At 43.1% G+C, this 20,776-nt stretch overlaps 1 protein-coding gene across 1 annotated transcript in view; it reads left to right on the top strand.

Annotated features, from left to right (window-relative positions):
- Positions 1 to 18,855, top strand: part of gabra6b (gamma-aminobutyric acid type A receptor subunit alpha6b) — a gene marked incomplete at both ends in the record, with an annotated part of 34,136 nt that extends 15,281 nt beyond the window's left edge. Inside the window, 2 exons of the mRNA XM_079508470.1 lie at positions 9,033 to 9,307; positions 18,598 to 18,855. Coding sequence (XP_079364596.1) covers positions 9,033 to 9,307; positions 18,598 to 18,855 — 533 coding nt within the window. The remainder of the gene's footprint in view (positions 1 to 9,032; positions 9,308 to 18,597) is intronic.
- Between the last annotated feature and the right edge of the window lie 1,921 nt (positions 18,856 to 20,776).

The raw sequence follows: 20,776 nt of genomic DNA, 5'->3' as shown, positions 1-20,776 counted from the left end.
AGGGGAACAGAAGGAGACAAACGTTGGTGGAGAAACAATAAGAGAGGTACTGTATAAGAAGATAACGCTATAGCATGTTGGTGAAAATCTGAAAAAGTTATAAGAAGCACAGGCATGTAGGCAGGAGAGTGGAGGGAGGAAGGAAACGAGGGCATGGCAGAGGAGAAAAAGATGAGAGAGGGAAAATAGCTGTATAGTGGCACTCCGGCCCGACATGGTACATTAAGCCATTGTTGTGCAGCGCATTGTCAACAACCTCTCTTAAGAGCTCAAAGTCCCCTGAGCACAAGACTCACACAGTCTTAATTGATAGTGGCCTAATTTGTACCTTTTCTTGCTTCTCTGCTTATAAAAGCACACACATGCCCCTGAGTACTACTTTTCTATCCCGTCTTTATACTTCAAACCCCATGTCCCCCCCCGGTCCCTCCAGCACTCCCTCTTTATCTCTGTCTTTTTCTCTCACAATACTTCTGCCTCCTAACCTGACATGCCCCACACCCCCCATGTCTCTCCTGCCCGACGCCATTTAACTCAAGCTGGTTTAAGATGGTACGCTTCGGTCTGGGGTGCATGGTGTGGAGGGGGGGGTGGATTTAAATGCTGTGTTGTTACAGACAGTAGCTCTGGCAACCAAAGCTGCCTGCCTGCCATTATCAGCTGCATTAAAAACTCCCATCATTCCCTTTCTGCTAATGAACTGTGCACTGCTACAACGGCATATATTTGCCTTTCAATGGGCCTCTTTTCCCTGCTTGCTTTAGCTTGATGGAAGTGTATTGGAATATATGTGCTGATAATGGCCCATTAACTAGGATGTTCACTGTTGGAGTCATTATCTGACCTCATCTACTTGAATGAAGATGGAATCCAGGAAGAGCATGATTTTTTTTGTGTCAGTGATACAGTCATCCCTATCCCATGATGAGAAAATGAACTATGGATATTTACATTCAAAAGGGCCTTTCTGTTTGCATGTTCTCCCCGTGTCCCCCTAGGGTAGGTACTCTCAAAAACATGCAGTAGTCCTGGTCTCTATCTATACTGCCTCCTCCTGGCCTGATGGAGGGGAAAGGAACTGGTTGGAATAACGTGTTCAACATCCACATCCTACGTCCAACTGGGGAAACGAAGCGGCTTGGACTCCTCATGCATTGAAGGAAGCATGAGGCCAGTCCGTTGCTCTCCCCAGGTTGGCAGAGGGAGTGTAGTGTACATTAGAGTAGACAAATTATTGACACTGGGTGAAAAAAAAAGGTTACAAAAACCGTGGGCTAAAACTTAAAAATAAATCACATGACATTTTCTCATAACTAGAGCTATTTTGATCCGGTGGTGGTGACGAATGACAATCATAGCGGGGAAAGCTATTTATTTACCGATCTTTGACGAGAAACTATTAGTGTAGACATGGTTTCCAAACTCATGTCTTTAGCAAATAATTTTCAATTTGGGGACAGTAAAACCTTACACTCATTCAGTGTGTCTCTTTTTGGTTTCAGGGTAAGCCAATCAGAGACAGAGTTGGGCGGATCTTGCGTTAGGGTAACCACCACACACAGACAAATACTTGCCGAACGCGCACACACAAAACACCGGCAGCACGCCCACCACCACACACTGTACAATGGCAAATGCAGGTGACAGCGGAAGCTTTTCAGCTTGGAAATACAAACATTTTGAATATGTGCAGATAAAGGATGCTAAAAATATTGAGGTAAAATGCACATTGTGTGGAGGACAGAAAGCATTGTCCACAGCGATAAAGAGCAATGTCAATCAAAAGAGTAGATTCAGAATCTGATTTTATATGAAAATCAGAATACTTTGATTAATGGGACTTGACTAGCCTCGGATACCCAGACGTTTTTATTTCCAGGGATAAAAAAAAAGTCTGGGGCCGAGTCCACTTCAATTTGGCATACAGTCCACTTCAATTTGGCATACAGTCCACTTCAATTCGGCATACAGTTGCGCAAACGTCGCTCATTCTCTGCTGATTTCTGATCGTCTGCACCTTTTTTAAATTGACGCACACACGTACACACACACTCCTCTCTCTGTCGCTCTAATTAATTAGTCTCATATCCAGCAGCTGTGCCTTTTTTCTCCCGGCGGATCCTGCCGGGAGTTGCCTATGCCATAAAAAGCATAGGTGAGTTCCAGTCTAGGACTTGACTTGATTGCTTCTAGTTTGCCATATAATACTGTATATGATCGCATGCATCGATAGAGACAGGCAGGGTTGATGTGAAAATGATGTCCAAAATGTGAAAAGATGGTTTCTTCAGCGTGAGTGCGTGTCTGGCATAATAGTCTGAATTGGAATTTGGGCGCTTTCCAGAGGATGAAGCCTGCTGCTTTTGGTGACTCCAAGCAGTCCATGGCTATAACTGCAGTGCCACCATTGGACCAGAATGTTCATTTGTGCATACGATATCTCAAAGCCCAATGATTAGATTGCCATGAAACTCGCTGAGCCCATTAACGAGTGAACCTATGAAACCTAGATATCTCAGAATCACATACTGTACGGTAGTCTGCCGTTTTTAGTCCCACTAGGAATGACAATGTAATTTGTTTAAAAATACAGTGGGGCTTTTAACCCTTGTTTTGATCAGTCCAAACCACTTTGGGTGTGAGGAGAAGCAAAGCTTCTAAGGACTGCTAGCTTTTGGGTTCTTCCTGTTGTTTTCTTGGAGTAGATGTGAAATGGCACAGCGGTTATCCTTATGGTCCGATTAGTATGCCCTGGAAAAAGGACAAAGGAGGAGTCCAAATGCTACATGGCCTGACACTCTTATCTACTGAACATGGCACGGAACAGAAGCTAAGCTGTAAGCTGCCAACATGGCAAATCCACGCTTCTAGAGACTGGCTATCACCATGGATAGATTTAGTTGGGTTAGTGTGTTGTCCTGTAAGTGTGGAGTGTTTTTGTCAGTATTAACAGCTTTGTGGGTCATAGGATTAAATTGGTGCATTATACAGTACGTCCAGCCATGATTGCATAAGCAGCCAGTCACGTAATTTACTTTAAAGTGTCATACAGTAGAATTAATAGTCTACTATACTGTATATAGTCACATGAAAATGTACATTTTTGTTTGTGCCAGGGACCCCCACGCAAGACTTACATTATTTTTGAGGGCCCTCCTATGCCCAGCTTTGTGTGTCTGTCTGTGTGTGTACCACGGAAATTATTTGATTGGCTGAGCATGGAATGTGATGTACGATGTATTATGATAAGAGCGCCCCTCACTTAGATTTTTTTTTAATTTTGCAAAATGTTAGCTAGTTAATCTACAGTGTCACGGTGTGTGAAAGTGGAACCCAAATGCATGCAACACAGGCAGAGTAATAGCGACCAAAGAAAGGATAAGGATTACATCAAAGTCAGGCAGGCAGAGGTCAAAACCATGAAAGCAGTCCAAAACAGGCAAACGCATCCAAAGCAGAAATAACAAAGTCCAAAAACAGGCAGAAGGTCAAGATCCAAACTATGAACTAAAGTCAAAGAACCCTAGGAAATAAACACGGAGCTCAGAAATACACACAAGAAATATAGGTTATAGTCTAGCAAGGAATGAGGCAGAATGAGTCCAGTTTTGGTAGGTGGTGGCTTGATGGGGGAAGTTGGCACAGGTGTGTAGGGAACTGTTGGCTGTTGGGTGATGAGGCAGTTGGATACAGGTGTACAGGTCTGTAGTGTGGTGGAATGGAGTGTGGGAGTGGCCAACATGGAGACACGGTCTGTGGAGAGACAGACCGTGGCAATGTGTCACAAAAAAAGCATAGATTGGCTATAGCCGATGTAGGGTTAAAGTGGTTACATAGATTGTTATGCTATATTAGCATATTTGTTTTTGTTGTTTTTTTTTTGGGGGGGGACTCCCTGGAACCCCCTCAAGGACCCCAGACCCCACTTTAAGAACCACTGATTTGGATAATCCATTACATTCTACTTAAACAATGTGCGCAGGAAATGTATTTGACTGCAGACTACACTGCACTGCAGGCCACTATTACTTTAGTATGGGACAGCTAGGACTGCAGGCCACTATTACTTTAGTATGGGACAGACTGCACTGCAGGCCACTATTACTTTAGTGTGGGACAGCTAGTCAAACTACACTGCACTGCAGGCCACTATTACTTTAGTATGACTACACTGCACAGGCCACTATTACTTTAGTATAGAACAGCTAGTCAAACTACACTGCACTGCAGGCCACTATTACTTTAGTATAGAACAGCTAGTCAAACTACACTGCACTGCAGGCCACTATTACTTTAGTATAGAACAGCTAGTCAAACTACACTGCACTGCAGGCCACTATTACTTTAGTATGGGACAGCTAGTCAGACTACACTGCACTGCAGGCCACTATTACTTTAGTATAGGACAGCTAGTCAGACTACACTGCACTGCAGGCCACTATTACTTTAGTATGGGACAGACTACACTGCACAGGCCACTATTACTTTAGTATGGGACAGCTAGTCAAACTACACTGCACAGGCCACTATTACTTTAGTATGGGACAGCTAGTCAAACTACACTGCACAGGCCACTATTACTTTAGTATGGGACAGCTAGTCAAACTACACTGCACAGGCCACTATTACTTTAGTATGGGACAGCTAGTCAGACTACACTGCACTGCAGGCCACTATTACTTTAGTATGGGACAGCTAGTCAGACTACACTGCACTGCAGGCCACTATTACTTTAGTATGGGACAGACTACACTGCACAGGCCACTATTACTTTAGTATGGGACAGCTAGTCAGACTACACTGCACAGGCCACTATTACTTTAGTATGGGACAGCTAGTCAGACTACACTGCACTGCAGGCCACTATTACTTAAGTATGGGACAGACTACACTGCACAGGCCACTATTACTTTAGTATGGGACAGCTAGTCAGACTACACTGCACAGGCCACTATTACTTTAGTATGGGACAGCTAGTCAGACTACACTGCACAGGCCACTATTACTTTAGTATGGGACAGCTAGTCAGACTACACTGCACAGGCCACTATTACTTTAGTATGGGACAGCTAGGCCGGCGGTGTCAACTGGTGTTCAGAAAGATGACCTGAGCTGGTATCTGAAAGGTCACAGGTTTGATTTCACCCATCTAAGACACAGAGCCCCTATCTACTCTGTTATCATCATCACCGGAGACTCTATATTTGCCTTCACTGTGTGCACACTCCATGCCAAAGCAGTGAAAAGAAAGAAAGAAAAGATTTAGAACTAATCTAAATGATTGATTTCTTGAGTTCTGTTTTATTGCTTACTGAATGCCTTATATATATTTTCTAAATAGTATAAATAGCTAAATCATTCCATTAATTGTACATTCCATTAATCCTGCCATTCCTTTGCGGGGTAAAAGAGCACAGCTTTCACCATTGGAATTACGGAACGTACACGACTATACGTTACATTTTATGGTTTTATTTCGCCATAGCGCAACATATGGTGAAGTATTGTAGTGCAGGTAATTGCAACAACCACCGATCTTGTGAAAAATGAAAATATATGTCCGCCAAATATTCAAAACTTTCTGCCAATATCATATTCTTTGAACCACACATCAAGGTTTTTGTCAGGTCATACAAGGAATCACGTGACGTTGATTCCCTTACCCTATTCGCTCATATTAGGATATGACGGCAGAAGAAACTTGTGCCATACTTGCTTACTTTTTGTACATCTGGATATACATGATCGTCCTTCATTTTCTGGGTTTGGATAAGCAATTTATGTTGCTTTCATTAATATTGTAATAGCGCCATCTTACACTGCCCATTAATAGTTGCACGATTTGAGTAGATGCTGTATATCTTGAGTTATACCGGAGATCCAGACTTTTAACAAGCATGTCAAATTGAAGACATGATAAACTGAACGTTTCCCCTTTGGCAAAGCAAGTTGTTTCAATTAACGTTTGAATTATGGATGAGATCTCAATATGCGCTGTGCTTTACAGTGCTTTTCCCATTTTGTATATTTTGATATGTAGTGCACCCTGCAGAAAATGAAAAGATTCTTGTTCGGAATAAAATATTATCGTTAAAAGTAATACGTCAGCTTATTATTCTTTCGAGAAAAAAAAAGTGAACTGTCCTATTTATTTTTTAATCAAAACCAGGGAGGCTGGTAGCATGCTAGTGTGGTAAGACCGGGACATTGGAAGTGATAAAGCAGACATATTTTCTACTGGAACACTAAAAATTGAAGATGATAAATTATCGTTGTGTGCTTCTCTCTTCTGATTGGATAAAGTTGGTATCCCAACCCTGAAAATGTATTATCTGTTTGCTAGAAAGCTGGATCCCCTGTTACTGAACAAACACTAGCAAGGATAATTCAGAAATCAGAACCTTTTAACAAAAATAAAAACAAGACATCACTTTACAGCTCCTTTAACCACCCTATACAAGCTCGTAGATCTGAGCTTGAAGATATAAAAAATTTTATATACACGCACGCACGCACGCACGCACGCACGCACGCACGCACGCACGCACACACACACACACACACACACACACACACACACACACACACACACACACACACACACACACACACACACACACACACACACACACACACACACACACACACACACACACACACACACACACACACACACACATATATATATATAATATAATATAATATAATAAATATTATATATATTTTTTAAACGTCCACCATGACCAAAATAGGGACAGCAGAGTGAAAATGGTCAACAAGGATATACAGTTGGCCATAGGCATCTGTCTTGTTAGCCAACAAGGATATACAGTTGGCCATAGGCATGTGTCTTGGACGCCACACAAATTGGCACACAGTGCCACACACATACTGTATCTTATAATGGTTGTGTGATGAAAATAATATAAGTCATGTTAATACATTGTGGTTTAGCATACAACCTGCATCAGGATTTTGTTAAAACCACATACCGTCAAAGAAAGATGCAACATAGAAAATGCTAATTCTGCCAGACAGGGGGAAAGTAGATCAAAGACCATATTAGCCAAAAAACTCAATGTATTACTTTAAGGGAACTGACATGTTCAGTTCTGTGGAGATTCTAAGGTTGCAATTTCCATTTAAATGATAAAATAGCTGACATGGTGTCATCTGCAGAGAAGGCATGATCATCTTTGATATATTGGGTTCAAGATCACCATTTGAGAGAGAATGTAATGCCTGAATAGTAACCATTCACCCTGAAGCACTTCCCTCGCATGCAACTATCTCTGTGTGTGTGTGTGTGTGTGTGTGTGTGTGTGTGTGTGTGTGTGTGTGTGTGTGTGTGTGTGTGCGTGCGTGCGTGCGTGCATGCGTGCGTGCGTGCGTGCGTGAGAGAGAGACGGAGGGATACAGTATTATACAAGGTTTCGCGTGCGCGCACACACACACACACACACACACACACACACACACACACACACACACACACACACACACACACACACACACACACTATATATGGTAGATACTAGATCAGGTATTTTCACTGAATGTTCGCCTATTATGTTAGCCAATCCTGTCTGCTCAAAGGAATCAAATATGACACAATATAACGTAATTGGAGGAATAAAGCCGCTCACTGTTCCAAACAAGCTAGCTTGGAAAAACTAAGCTAAATATGATGAGTTAGCTTTGAAAGCCTCTTATCAAGTTACATGGAAGGCTTTCTCAAAAGAAAAGAAAATGTTTCATATGACCACCTATGATCTATACAATGTAGTGGGGAGTTAGGGGTCACTGCTTCGTCTCTGTGTCTATTCTGGGTTCCTTGGCCTGACAAATGGTGAAGAACCCTGGTCTAAATGATTCATAGTTAGTTAGTTACCAAATGGACCCTTTGGACAGTGAGATTTTACAGTGTGTATAGATCATAGAGAATGGGAGTATGTATGTGGCCGCTGCCTAATGCATATCAAAGTGGGGTCCTTGAACTTAACCCAGTAAAATGGGGAAAGCATCTGTGTCATTTTAGATTTCATTATATAATTTGGCTATTCGAAAATAGCAGATCTACAAGATCATAGCACAACACTTTGTGCCGTGCTATGAGCTTGTAGATCTGCTATTTTATTTTTATTTTTTTAATGTGTTCAAGTCTTTGAATATATATATGTTTAAAAGCGCACATTTTAAACTCTTTGCTTCCGAGGCACAAAATATTTTGAGATGGGGTCGGTTGTCAAATCACCTATACTGTATATAATCTTGGGGGTCCTTGACATGAAAATAGTTTGAGAACCACTGATATAGCAACATGTTTCAGAAAACTGTTAGAATTTAGAAGACATTATAATGGACCTGAGGTCTTACTGCCTGGGTTAAAAAAAGCAACACTGGGATTCGACAGGTCAGCTGGAGTTAGGGTTCCTACCTCATCTAACGCTATAGGGTTAGGGTTGGAAGCTCCGACCTCATCTAACGCTAGCAGTGTTGATTTTGTCGACTAAAACTAAGACGACTAAAATGTTAGTCGACTACCTTTTTCCACTGATGAACTAAATGGAAACTAAATAAAAACTAAGCAATGATGACTAAAACTAAGACAAAATATACAAAAAGACAATTTCGTCAACAATTAAAAACTAGACTAAAATGTTAGGAAGGGACTAGTAGAGATCCAGTATAAGTCATTTTACAATTGGTTGCATGCTGAAAATAGCCGATCTACAAGCTCAGCTATTTTCAGCAAGTGTAAAAACAGTCATTACGACGGCATCAATGCCCGCCAAAATACATTTTAGCCTTATGATATTTAGTCGACTAAAAGTAAAACTAGACTAACACTAAAACATTCCAGGTGACTAAAATGTGACTAAAACTAAATGAAAACTATTCAAGAGACTATAGGACTAAAACTAAAACCAAAATTTGCTGCCAAAAACAACACTGAACGCTCTAGAGTTAGGGTTGGAAGCTCCAACCTCATCTAACGCTAACATGGCACCCGTTTCTCCACACGCATGCAGGCATCACCACTGTGCTGACCATGACCACGCTCAGCATCAGCGCCCGCCACTCGCTGCCCAAGGTCTCCTACGCCACGGCCATGGATTGGTTCATCGCCGTCTGCTTCGCCTTCGTCTTCTCGGCGCTGATCGAGTTTGCCGCCGTCAACTACTTCTCCACGCTTCAGGCCAACCGGGAGATCAGGAAGGTGGCAGAACAGAAGGCCGCGCAGGAAGCCGCCGCCGCCGCGGGGATGGCCGCCGCCGCCGCAGGGAATGACTCAGAGCTGTCCTCGGTGAGTGGACTGTTACAATTCACCCTTTGTCAGCCTTCTGATTGGTCCCTGACTGACTAACCTGCAGGGTCTTTCTGCCTTGTTCCGCCCTGGTTTCGCCTTGTTTATGTTGAATTTGCTAAAACATAACTTTTGGAAAATACTAAAAACAAACATGATATGCCCAGTCACCTTACTGCACCTGTGATGTTCCTTTTTACTGATACCAAGTTTAAAATAAGAATTGAATGGACAGAATATCAATACGAAGCAACTGAAAAACATGTGATTTCAATGGTAGCGGATGGAGAGAAATGATTTTTGTCCACCCACGAAACGGCAACCAATGGGTGCGAAGAGGGGAACAACCACGGGCGGGACTTGACAAAGGGTGAATTCACAAGTAGGAATAACGGACGCTCTTTTACGTTATGTGCAACGTAAGAATAAGCGCCATGAACATTTGTGAGTGCTTCTGACCGAGGCTAAGTGATAGTGTAGGCTAATGTCTTGCAGAAAACAGTGAGTTTAGAAAACAGGCTTGAAAGGTTCACTTCTGTGGGCTCTAACATTACACCTAGCTACATTTATTTCATATTTACATGTCGATTTCAGCTCTGACATATATTTCAGACATCTAGTATGTGAAGAGTCTGCCTGCATGTGCTATTAACTCTCCTGAATAGTTAGTCTTGCCGCCATGACTGTCTCTGTATATCAAAAAGTGTCACATTTGTGAATCTGTGTGCTACAATCATATAGCATTTAGCTCCTTGTAGCATTGAAATAGTCAACAAGCAGGAAGTGGGCATTAGAATGTATAGGATAGGGTATTTTATCTATTTAAGTGTTACCTATATAAGTCAGTGCTGAACAGGGACAGCTAGGGTTCAGTGTGGTAGAGTATGTCTGTTGAGCCTGAAGGGGCATTCACACCGGTGCAATTCTTTTTAGATTTTTCTTTCCCTGATGCTTTTCATCCAAAATAATTATTAAAAATGAATGAAAAAAGTAATACAAAAAAAACACGGGCACCTCACATATTAGGAGGGCGGTATCAGTCACCAGAAAAAAGGATGGGTGTTTTCGATTAATCTAACATGGTTAAAATGGACTTTGAATTTACAGTGGGTTTGTATGGGAAGGGGGCAGGCAGCTAAAATGAATATAAAATATCTAAATACTGAATCGAACTTGGGGTGTTCACATAAGCCTGAGTAGATGATGAAATGACCAAAAGTGTTTTTGAAAGTGAAATATCCCTTTAACAAACATGCTTGATGACATACACATCATCAATGCTGCCGCAAACATCTGCTATTCTTAGCAATGCGTTAAAATAGAGCACCACGGCTCCCGCGATTCAATGATGTGAATATTTTTTATAATGCATGTGGATATAAAATCTTGTTGGGTTCATGTTGGAATATGGCTTGGTTTCAACCTCTCTCTCGCGCTCTCTCTCGTGCTCTCTCTCGTGCTCTCTCTCGCTGTCCATGTGTTGCTGGCGTATGATATCAGTCACAATGCCATGCTCCTGTGCTTTCATGTATGCCTCATACAGTGTAGGTGAGAACGTGAATATCATACCAAACATCATAATAGGATCCTGTGTGTGAATCTAACTTACCTCGCTGTCTTATGCCTAACCTGGACAGAAAATGAAGTCAAGTCACTGCTATATTAAACATGCACGTGCACGTACACACACGTGCACGTACACACACACACACACACACACACACACACACACACACACACACACACACACACACACACACACACACACACACACACACACACACACACACACACACACACACACACACACACACACACACACACACACGTGCAGAGAATTAAACACATTCTCATTCTGACTCAACCTCTACTGTACCTTCAAACACTGCGCACGCACACACGCACACACACACACACACACACACACACACACACACACACACACACACACACACACGCATGACCACACACACACACACACACACACACACACACACACACACACACACACACACACACACACACACACACACACACACACACACACACACACACAGTAGAGAGAACATGATTCTTTTCCTATGTTCTGGCCCCCTGCTGTGCTCTTGATGTACACCCACTTCTGCCCCAACCGCCACCCCCACCCCCACCCCTCCCCCCCCACACACACACACACGGTCTTGCTACTGCATGCGGCTGCTATACATACTCCAATCCATTCTCAGACATAATCCGCGAGGGCCAGCAACACACATGCGCACACTGTCACTGAATTTACATTTACACATGCACACACTGCTCCATCCGTCCACCCACCAACCCACCCACCCACCCACACCCACCCACATACCCACCCACCCACCCACCCACCCACCCATCCATCCGTCCACCCACCCACCCACCCACACCCATCCACCCACCCACCCACCCATCCACCCATCCATCCATCCATCCACCCATCCATCCATGTATGCCATGGCTTCTCTTCCTCCTGCTGTGGCCCGTGACGGTGTGATAAGCAGGGTTAGTGACAGGAGGAGACAGCCAGTGGCTCTGCATGGGAAGCGCCTCTCGCTGCAGATTATGTAAGGGCCATAGATTAAGGGAATATCCAGCCAGATCATCGCATGGGGCTCACGAGAGGACGGGCTGCCCCCACGTTGGGACGGAGGCAGACTGAGAGGCTGGCCCCATCTCGCACATGCAAAGAGACGTCTGCGTGCGTCATGCGTGCATGTGTGCGTGTGCCTCTCTGTATTTGTGGTATGCTTCGAATTGTTGTGCTGTGTTTATTCCAAGCAGCATGCATTGTATAGAGCAGGGGTTCTCAGCGTTTTTGGCCGTGGACCCCCGGAAATGCTTTGGCAATGTCTCGGGACCCTCGCCCCGCCCCCTCCCGACCCCCAATATAAATTGACTGCTACAATAACCTCAATGCACCATAAATAAATACTGAAACCAGATATAATCATTAGGGAAGGTGTATGCATACATGTACTATGTGTACTATATTTAAACTCTTCATTTCCATTTTCCAGCCATTCAGATTTTCTTTTCTTTTCTTTTTTTGGGACCCCCCAAAATAATTTGGCGACCCCCAAGGGGTCGCGTCCCACGAGTTGAGAACCCCTGGTATAGAGGCTTCCATTTATAAATTAAATCCATATCGGCACTGAATTCCTGAATTGTACCTCTAATAACACCCAGGAGTTCAACACATGTTCTATATATACTAGAACAGGGCACCACTTCTTCAATTCACCACTTCTCCATTGAACTCAATGAACCCTATTTGCTTCAAGCTCGATACATTCTCTTTCAGCACGGTCTGCCTGTCAGTCTTGTGCTGGAGAGGAGAGGGATTGTGAAAGAGAGTGGAAGAGATTCATAATAGAAACACACCAACATGTAGGAGGAAAGAGTGTTTACAACATAGACGCCGATGTGTGCGTGCGTGCGTGCGTATTATGGTTCAAAAACATTTGGGGTGTTAGGCTTATACTATAGAGCGTCGCAGTCCCGCCCCCTACCAGGGCCCAGGAAATTATTCTCCGTTCATTTTCCTCATAGACTTTTCAAAATGTATTTATTTAAAGACCTTTTAAGCGTCGTACAAAGCCAACTCCAACAAACACCATTTTTTGAGCTAAAAAAAAGAATTAGAAAGAAGAAAAAACGGCAGGTTACAATACTTTTTTTTGTTGTTTTTCTTCTTTGTAATTATTTGTTTGGTCCAAAATATTGTGTTTATTGTCATGATTTGTCACGACTCGAGTTGGCTTTGTCCGCGGCGTAACCGTCTTTAAATAAATACTTTGTGAAATGTCTATGGGAAAAATGCATTGGGAATCATTTCCTGGGCCTGGCGTCGTCATGACAGAGGGCGGGACTGCGACGCTCTATTAGGAAAGGATTCAGGTTGGGGTTAAAGGAGTTTGTGTCTCCTATTGACCTACAGTAAGACCTGGTTATCAAATTATTGGTTCAGGACAAGAAAACCTCCATGAATTCAAGGCTTCATGGGGTGTGTAATTGTTAGAAAATAAGTCGTTTTTTGGGTGAACTACTCCTTTAAGTTTAGGATCAGGCATTTACTGTATAGGTTTAGAGGTTTTGGTTGGATTAGACAAACTACGAACTACAATCTAGCCTATCTACTTGTAGACAGGCTATTTTTGGCTTACTGTAAGTGTTAGGGTACCCTCACCCACCCGGGAGCGGACACTAGACTACAGGAAGAAACGGCAAGAAGGGTTCTGCTTAGCACGAAACAGACTGAAGCCAAAGAACACTGGCGTGGCCTTCGACTGCAGGGAAAGTTGGCCTGTGTTGATTCAGCTCATTCGATGTACAAAAATGCTGTTATTGGGGAGGATGTATTAAAATTCACCATCAAAGCAAGACTGCAAGTATTACCAACCAAGTACAATCTGTCAATCTGGTATCCCGACACCCACACTCCACTCTGTATAAACCATCATGATTCTGAACAACACCTAGAATCCATCGCACACATAACAAACGGATGTAGTGCATACAAAAATGTGTATATTTCTCGCCACGACCGGATTGTTGACCTAGTGTCTGATGCAGTTCGAAAGTATGTGCCATCTAGTGCAGCAATGTATAAACATTCAAGAGTGTTACCAGATTGGTTTAGCTGTGCATGTGATGTCTTTGCTAACATCCCAAATACACCTGATGTTGTCTTTGTTGACACCAGTTACAAGGAGGTCCTGATTCTGGAGGTGGGCTGTGTCTTTGATTTATGCATGGACCAGGCATTCCAAGATAAACACTCTAAGTATCAACCATTACTTGGAAGTATAACAAACCTGGGGTATCGCTGTAGTAGATTTGCCATACTGATATTCGGTATGGCAAATCTACTGTGTGTGTGTGTGTGTGTGTGTGTGTGTGTGTGTGTGTGTGTGTGTGTGTGTGTGTGTGTGTGTGTGTTCTGTCCTCTAAACTCTCTTTGTTCCAATCCACTCCAATTAGATGCATGTCACACTTGTGGTGAATTGGCTGGGTTCACGCACTGCATGCATGTAGTGTATGGGCATGTGCACACACACACACACACACACACATCACCTGCTCATGTGCTCATATGCACATGTTGTGTGTACACACGTGCACACCGACACTATGGGCGATTTGAGGCTAGTTCTTAAAAAAACAAGGCGAAATGTTTATATTTTCCTGCAGATAAAATAATTAAACTGAGTGGCGCTCAGTGATGTACTCAATGCCACGCTAGCTGCTATTTCCACAATTATACACCCACACAACACGAGTGTGTAAATATGGGAGAGAATTCAGCCTCCACCCACACACACACACTTCCTCCAAACACACGTATGTCGATCCACACTAACACATGCGCACAGCATACAGTACAGCATGTCACCCACTCACCCCCACAGATTAGATATTGTATACAAGACAGAATACCCCCCCCCCCCCCCAGCTCATGTACTGTACACTATGTATCCACCACACATACAACCGTTCACTTTATACCACCAACTCACATGCAGATACTCTCTCAGTACACAGGCACACACTCATGCATGCGCAATTAAATCCTCAGTGCAACCAATTTATCCACTTGTTCCCTATTTCCCTGAGTCACGTCTAACCCTGAGAGCCAAATGGACGCACGCACGCACGCACGCACGCACGCACGCACGCACGCACACACACAGAGTACATCGTGGAATCGTCAGTCTTCAGCTCATGCAGCCTCTGTCTAAGTGGGTCTGTTGAAATCTAGAGCAGTGGATGAAGAGAAGAGAGGCTGATTCCGCTGGGATTTGACCAAGAAGAAGAAGCCATCCCAAGCCTGCTGTCATTACATCGAAAATAGCTCTGGTATCGGAGCAGCTGTACGTGTGTGTGCATTGCACACGCGCTCACACGCAAACGATGCGCACGCGCACACATAGTCGCCACATATGTCACTCACACACACACACCGCATGCACTCTCAGCTTGAATTCTCACCTCCTAGGGACAAGCAGCTGACGGTTGGACCTGCAAGCTGGTGCTACTGGTATTGGTGCACCAGCCAGTTCACATAAAAACACAAACACCCCTCCAAGTACTACACTTTGTATTTAATTTAAACAGTTTTCCTCACAATGTGTAGGTAGCTTGCATGCCTTGTATATGAAAAATTACTTACAGATGTCATTTTCAACGGTGTGGCTGTGATAGGGTTTAATCCCAGGAATGCGGGATACCCGGGAATGCCCATATCCAACCCATGTGGAATGCCCATATCCAACCCATGTTCTGTTTTCTGGGAAATAGTTCATAGGAAACCGGGGGAGGTATATTTATAGGACATGGAATAGGCCTATATTAAGACAATACAGTATGTAGGTCTCCAGTTGACTTTTTTATGCATGATGAAACTTTCTGAGAAGGTAATAGCAATCAATTAAAAAAAGCGCTTGCCAATTAAACCCAATTCATGAACGGCAAATGAACTGCGTGGACCTAAGCAGACGGAAGGGTCTGTTACATCATCAGAGCGGCCTGTACGCTCTGATTTGTTACCATGAAAGGCACATCCCACTGACAGTCCATCCGTGTACATAAGCACCTTAATTAATCGTTTACCCGCCAGGAACATAGGAATATTAACACGTAGAATCTTGTAGCCTGCCACAAACGGAAAAGCCGTTTTAACAGCGATGTATTCATTAATGCATGTTTTAATACGATCGTATCGAAATCTACCGTCCGTTAGCTTTGTTATGCTTCTGACCCAATGGGCGCGGCCATTTTGAAAATGCGCGCGCATCCACTAACATTGCAGGCTCTGTTTTCAGACGGCTTTATCTCACAGAAGCGACATTGCAGAGGACGCTTTGTCCCAGACAAGCGTTTTCAACGGCCTGTAGCAGGCGCTGTGATACTCGCGGTCCACTTTTTCCACCACCGACCGAGAGAACGAGCACCAGCTTCGTCAACACACACGGAATGGTTTCATAGTAAAATGCGATACGGATATTTGGCTCTTCAAAGTAAGTGTCACGCGTGATTAAACAATGGCAATACGCAATCGAGGGATTAATTAATGGCGGCAGGAAATGTGTTTTAAGAAACGGTTAAATGATGACTAAACATACTGCAAGAACCTGGCAGTATAGTATGTGTGTAATAATGTATATGGTTGATCAATCAGGAAATCATAGCTGAGTGACCTAGATCTAGAGACTATGGGTGGAAGAGTCCCTGCAGTACTTTTTAAAATAAAAACAAAATCCACTGTACTATTCTCTTTTTTTGATATCCTTTTTATTATTTCAGTTCAGGGTCAGCAACTCTCATGCACCTCTAGCACCTCTGCTGGAACATTCCATCATCGCAGTTCCTGTTTACACTGCACATGTGCAAACCTCCCGCAGGAGCCCTGGCCGCACCTCCGTGCACCATCCTCTTTATTTGTCCTAGCACTGTGTATGCCTTGATCCCGCCTCTAGCTGCCGCTGATTGGCCAGGCCGTTTCGTGGCCGGGCATCAAGTCTGCCTGAGAGTTCCCAGATGGGAGCAGGAGGGGGGAACCCAGTGTACTCTCTGCTGCCCCATCTGGTGGAGTCAGGTTAGGGGCATTCGAGCATGGGGCTAAATATGTATTTTTTTTTACAAAATGTTATAGCGATTTATTTTTTTATTATTTACTATAGTCCTACTAGACCCCAAGAAATTACACATGGCCACAAAAGATCTACTGAATGTGTCAAACTGACATATTGAGCCTATATGAAACAGTGTGGCTTCCCCCCAGTAGGCTACCTTCATATTCAGTAGATCCTGTGATCTTTTGTGGCCAGATGAAATTTCTTGGGATCTAGTAGGACTATAGTAAATAATAAAAAAAGAAATCGCTATAAAATGTTGTAAGAAAATACATATTTAGCCCCATGATCGAATGCCCCGCCCCCCTGTCAAAAACAGCTAAAATCCCTAAAACAAAAGAAAGCAGCAAATGAAAAAAATAAATAACACTCATCCTTTACTTTCTCTAATAACAACCTAAAACAAAAAAACTAAAGTTGTCCTTTAATCATGGCTTCCGTTTTTCACTCTGTAAATGAAGAAATTCACTTTTCAGACAAGACACCCCGATGTATATAACATACAAGATGACATTTTGAATAACATTTGAATGCACCCGAGTTCCGAATTGTATTCAAGGGTCCTGCTCTGTTCCTTCACTAAAACAGCAATTTCCTCCTGTTATGCTCTTTACAACTTGTATAATGGTCTGTAGTCACAACTGCAGCCTTGCCTTCTATTGTCTAAGCCTTATCTGTATGGAAATGCTAATTGAATTGTGTTTCCCTCATTCACGTCTCCTTGAAAGAAAATTGAACACTATATCACTATTACATCAGATTGCTTTGTATCATATTATCATAGTATAGCATCTCTCTTGTTTTCTGTTCATAACATTCTTTCACTTTCTCTCTCTCTCTGAATAAACGGAATAGAAGCGTTGCTTGACTTGGAAGCTGATGACGCAAGCTAGTATGCAATAGTACAAAAAGCATTGTACTATTCTATTGATGAAGTAATCAATGGAAATATAATTTCCATCTGTATTCTGGATATTGCACGTCACCGTGATGCTGTGTGTTTGTGAAAGGGTTCGATTCAAATTGCATCTTAATTACCATGGTGACTCAGCTCACATTGATGTCGTTTCTGTCCCTGCATGCAGTAGATCCATAGTAAAAAAGTGCCCTTCTGGGCACAGGAGGATAGGACTGTGTGAGATGTTTGGCAAAATGTTTACACTCTCGTCAGGATCCTGGCAGCGCTGTTTTGGATGTATTGGAGCCTTTGAAGGCTCTTGCTAGGGATCCCGATGAGAAGTGCGTTACAGTAGTCCAACCTGGAGGAGACATGCGTGGACTAGCTTTTCAGCATCAGTCAGTCAGCATCACCCTCACGGGTGGGACAGAGTTTGGCAATGTTCTTGAGGTGGAATTGAAAAATGATTGCAGAGATGTTTGATGTTAAAATTGAGGTGAAAATAGCTGATCTACACGATTTTATACATTCAAAAACATGAAATGGGACGTTCTGCTCTGCATAATGAGCACTTTCTACTTGTGGTACATTGAGTACATTTTGATACCAATACTTTATATATATATTGTACTTTTACTCAAGTAAATGTTAAATCCCGGACTTTAACTTAATTGAAAGAGAGCATTTCTATTTTGCAGTATTGATATACTTGATTGATTGATATTTACTGTCCTCCCCAGCTGGATCCCAGCAGTGCACTGAAGAAAAGGATGAATTCGGCCGCGTTTGACCGTCCTGCCAAGACGTTCCCCAACCCGCCGGTCAACGCCCAGGCCTTCCTGCAGCAGGGCTCCGCCGTGCCCGACAACAACATGCTTACGGGGACCAGCATCATCGACAAATACTCCCGCATCCTCTTCCCTCTGTCGTTCGGGGCCTTCAACCTGGTTTACTGGATCGTCTATCTCACCAAGGACACCATGGAGATGTCCAGGTAACCGCATGTCTTGCGAGAGACAGAACAGCCAGGGGCTCAATGGTGTCTCAGTCCTGTCAATGGCTTAGATTATTACTAATCTAATTCATTGCCTAAGGAAGAGTTTTATAGTATAGAGTACTATTAGTATATAGCCTGGGATTAGTACATAAGTAAGTACAATAATTTAACTGGAACAAATCTTTATAAATCGGATCAATGAATTGCATTTCAAACCACCTAGGAATGTGGTCCAAGATTGATTCACACACAAAAAACTGAACAGCTATCAGAGTCCAATCTGGATGGGCCAAATGGTTGCCAGGAAGAACATCGTATAAGTAGTCCTGCAACTCTAAAAGCTTCATGAGTTATGAACGTGTGTGGTGCTGGTGATATTAGCTGTTAGTTCTGTCTGTCCAATGATGTGCAAATGCTGAGTCATCCCTCATTAACACCCTATGTGTCATACCTGTTCCAGTATTCTGTGCACGTATGCACATGCACACTGAATGTGCCTGTGTTTGGACATGCATGAGTGTGCGTTTGTCAGGGAGTTTGTGCGGGAATGCACGTCTGTCTCTATTTTGTGTGTTTTGGCATGCGCGTGCTACAGTAGCCTGAAAGCTCATGCATTATGCAGAGACCACACAGAACCTGTACACTTTTGAGTTGTAATTATTTACCATGTGGCTTGTCTGGCTCGTGCCAGCAAACTAGAAGAATGGTCATGGCTTTGCGCGTCGGGGGTATGTATTTTTAATTGTGAAACCAGCCCTCCCGGCTACTCTGGCAATCCCCCTATTTGTCATTCAGTGTTACGCTTTAGTATTTGGCAGCGTAGCCGGCCAAAATGGGAGGCAGCAGTACTCCTTATAGCACTTTAGCCCTCTCTGTATGCTCCCTATTCTCACACAAGAGGACAGACACAGAAACCAGCCAACTCTAAAATGGTCATTATTCAGGAAATGAAAAAAACGAAATGTGCATTTTTCAAAAAGATGAATAGAACCTTATATTAAAAAAAGCAATATACTGGCCCATTAAAGTTGGTATTGTAACTTTGTATATTGTCAGACACTTGCATGTGTCATTATATTATCACCAGTCACCACTTATCCATCTCTAGTGGTGTTGTCCGTCATTGATAAGAACAGCTGACAATGTATCTCCAAGCTCACAATGCATCACAACGTGTGAATGAATGCCCTTAATAATAGGTACATTTAAAAACTGTGTACATTGGTGACTACAATTTAGCATTCTAGCTGATCTTGAGGCCTACAAAAACATATTTTTTCTTATCAACTAGTCAACTATCAACTATAGTACCAGCAAGGTCAACTTTTACTAGTCGACTAGTTGAATAGTCGACTAGTTGCTTATAGGCTTACAATAATAAGCAGGACTTTAAATATTACAATAACTTCTGCAAAGAGGGGTTCACGGTGCAGTTTCAGTAGAACTAGCACTGAGAGAGAAATGCTATAGTCTGACTGAACACAATTCTTTTCACATTGCTCTCCTTAGAAAACACTACATAGATTTTAGAAATAGAATTAGAATAGAAATAGAACTTAGCACTGATGCTAATTAACGTTTATGAAAACAATTTTCACAACATTAGCATCAGTGCTAAGTTTGATAAACAGGTACACTGCATAGTTACTTTTAACAGACTATGGGGGGAAAAAAGCACGCACGCACGCACGCACGCACGCACGCACGCACGCACGCACGCACGCACGCACGCACGCACGCACACACACACACACACACACACACACACACACACACACACACACACACACACACAGACACAGACACAGACACAGACACAGACACAGACACAGACACACACACACACACACACACACACACACACACACACACACACACGTAAGAACACAATACACGCACACAGACACCGACACACACACACC

The sequence above is a fragment of the Electrona antarctica genome, assembly GCF_951216825.1.
Source record: "Electrona antarctica genome assembly, chromosome: 8".
Classification (NCBI taxonomy): domain Eukaryota; kingdom Metazoa; phylum Chordata; class Actinopteri; order Myctophiformes; family Myctophidae; genus Electrona; species Electrona antarctica.
The sequence above is the reverse complement of the archived record's forward strand: the minus strand, read 5'-3'. Positions and strand labels throughout refer to the sequence as shown.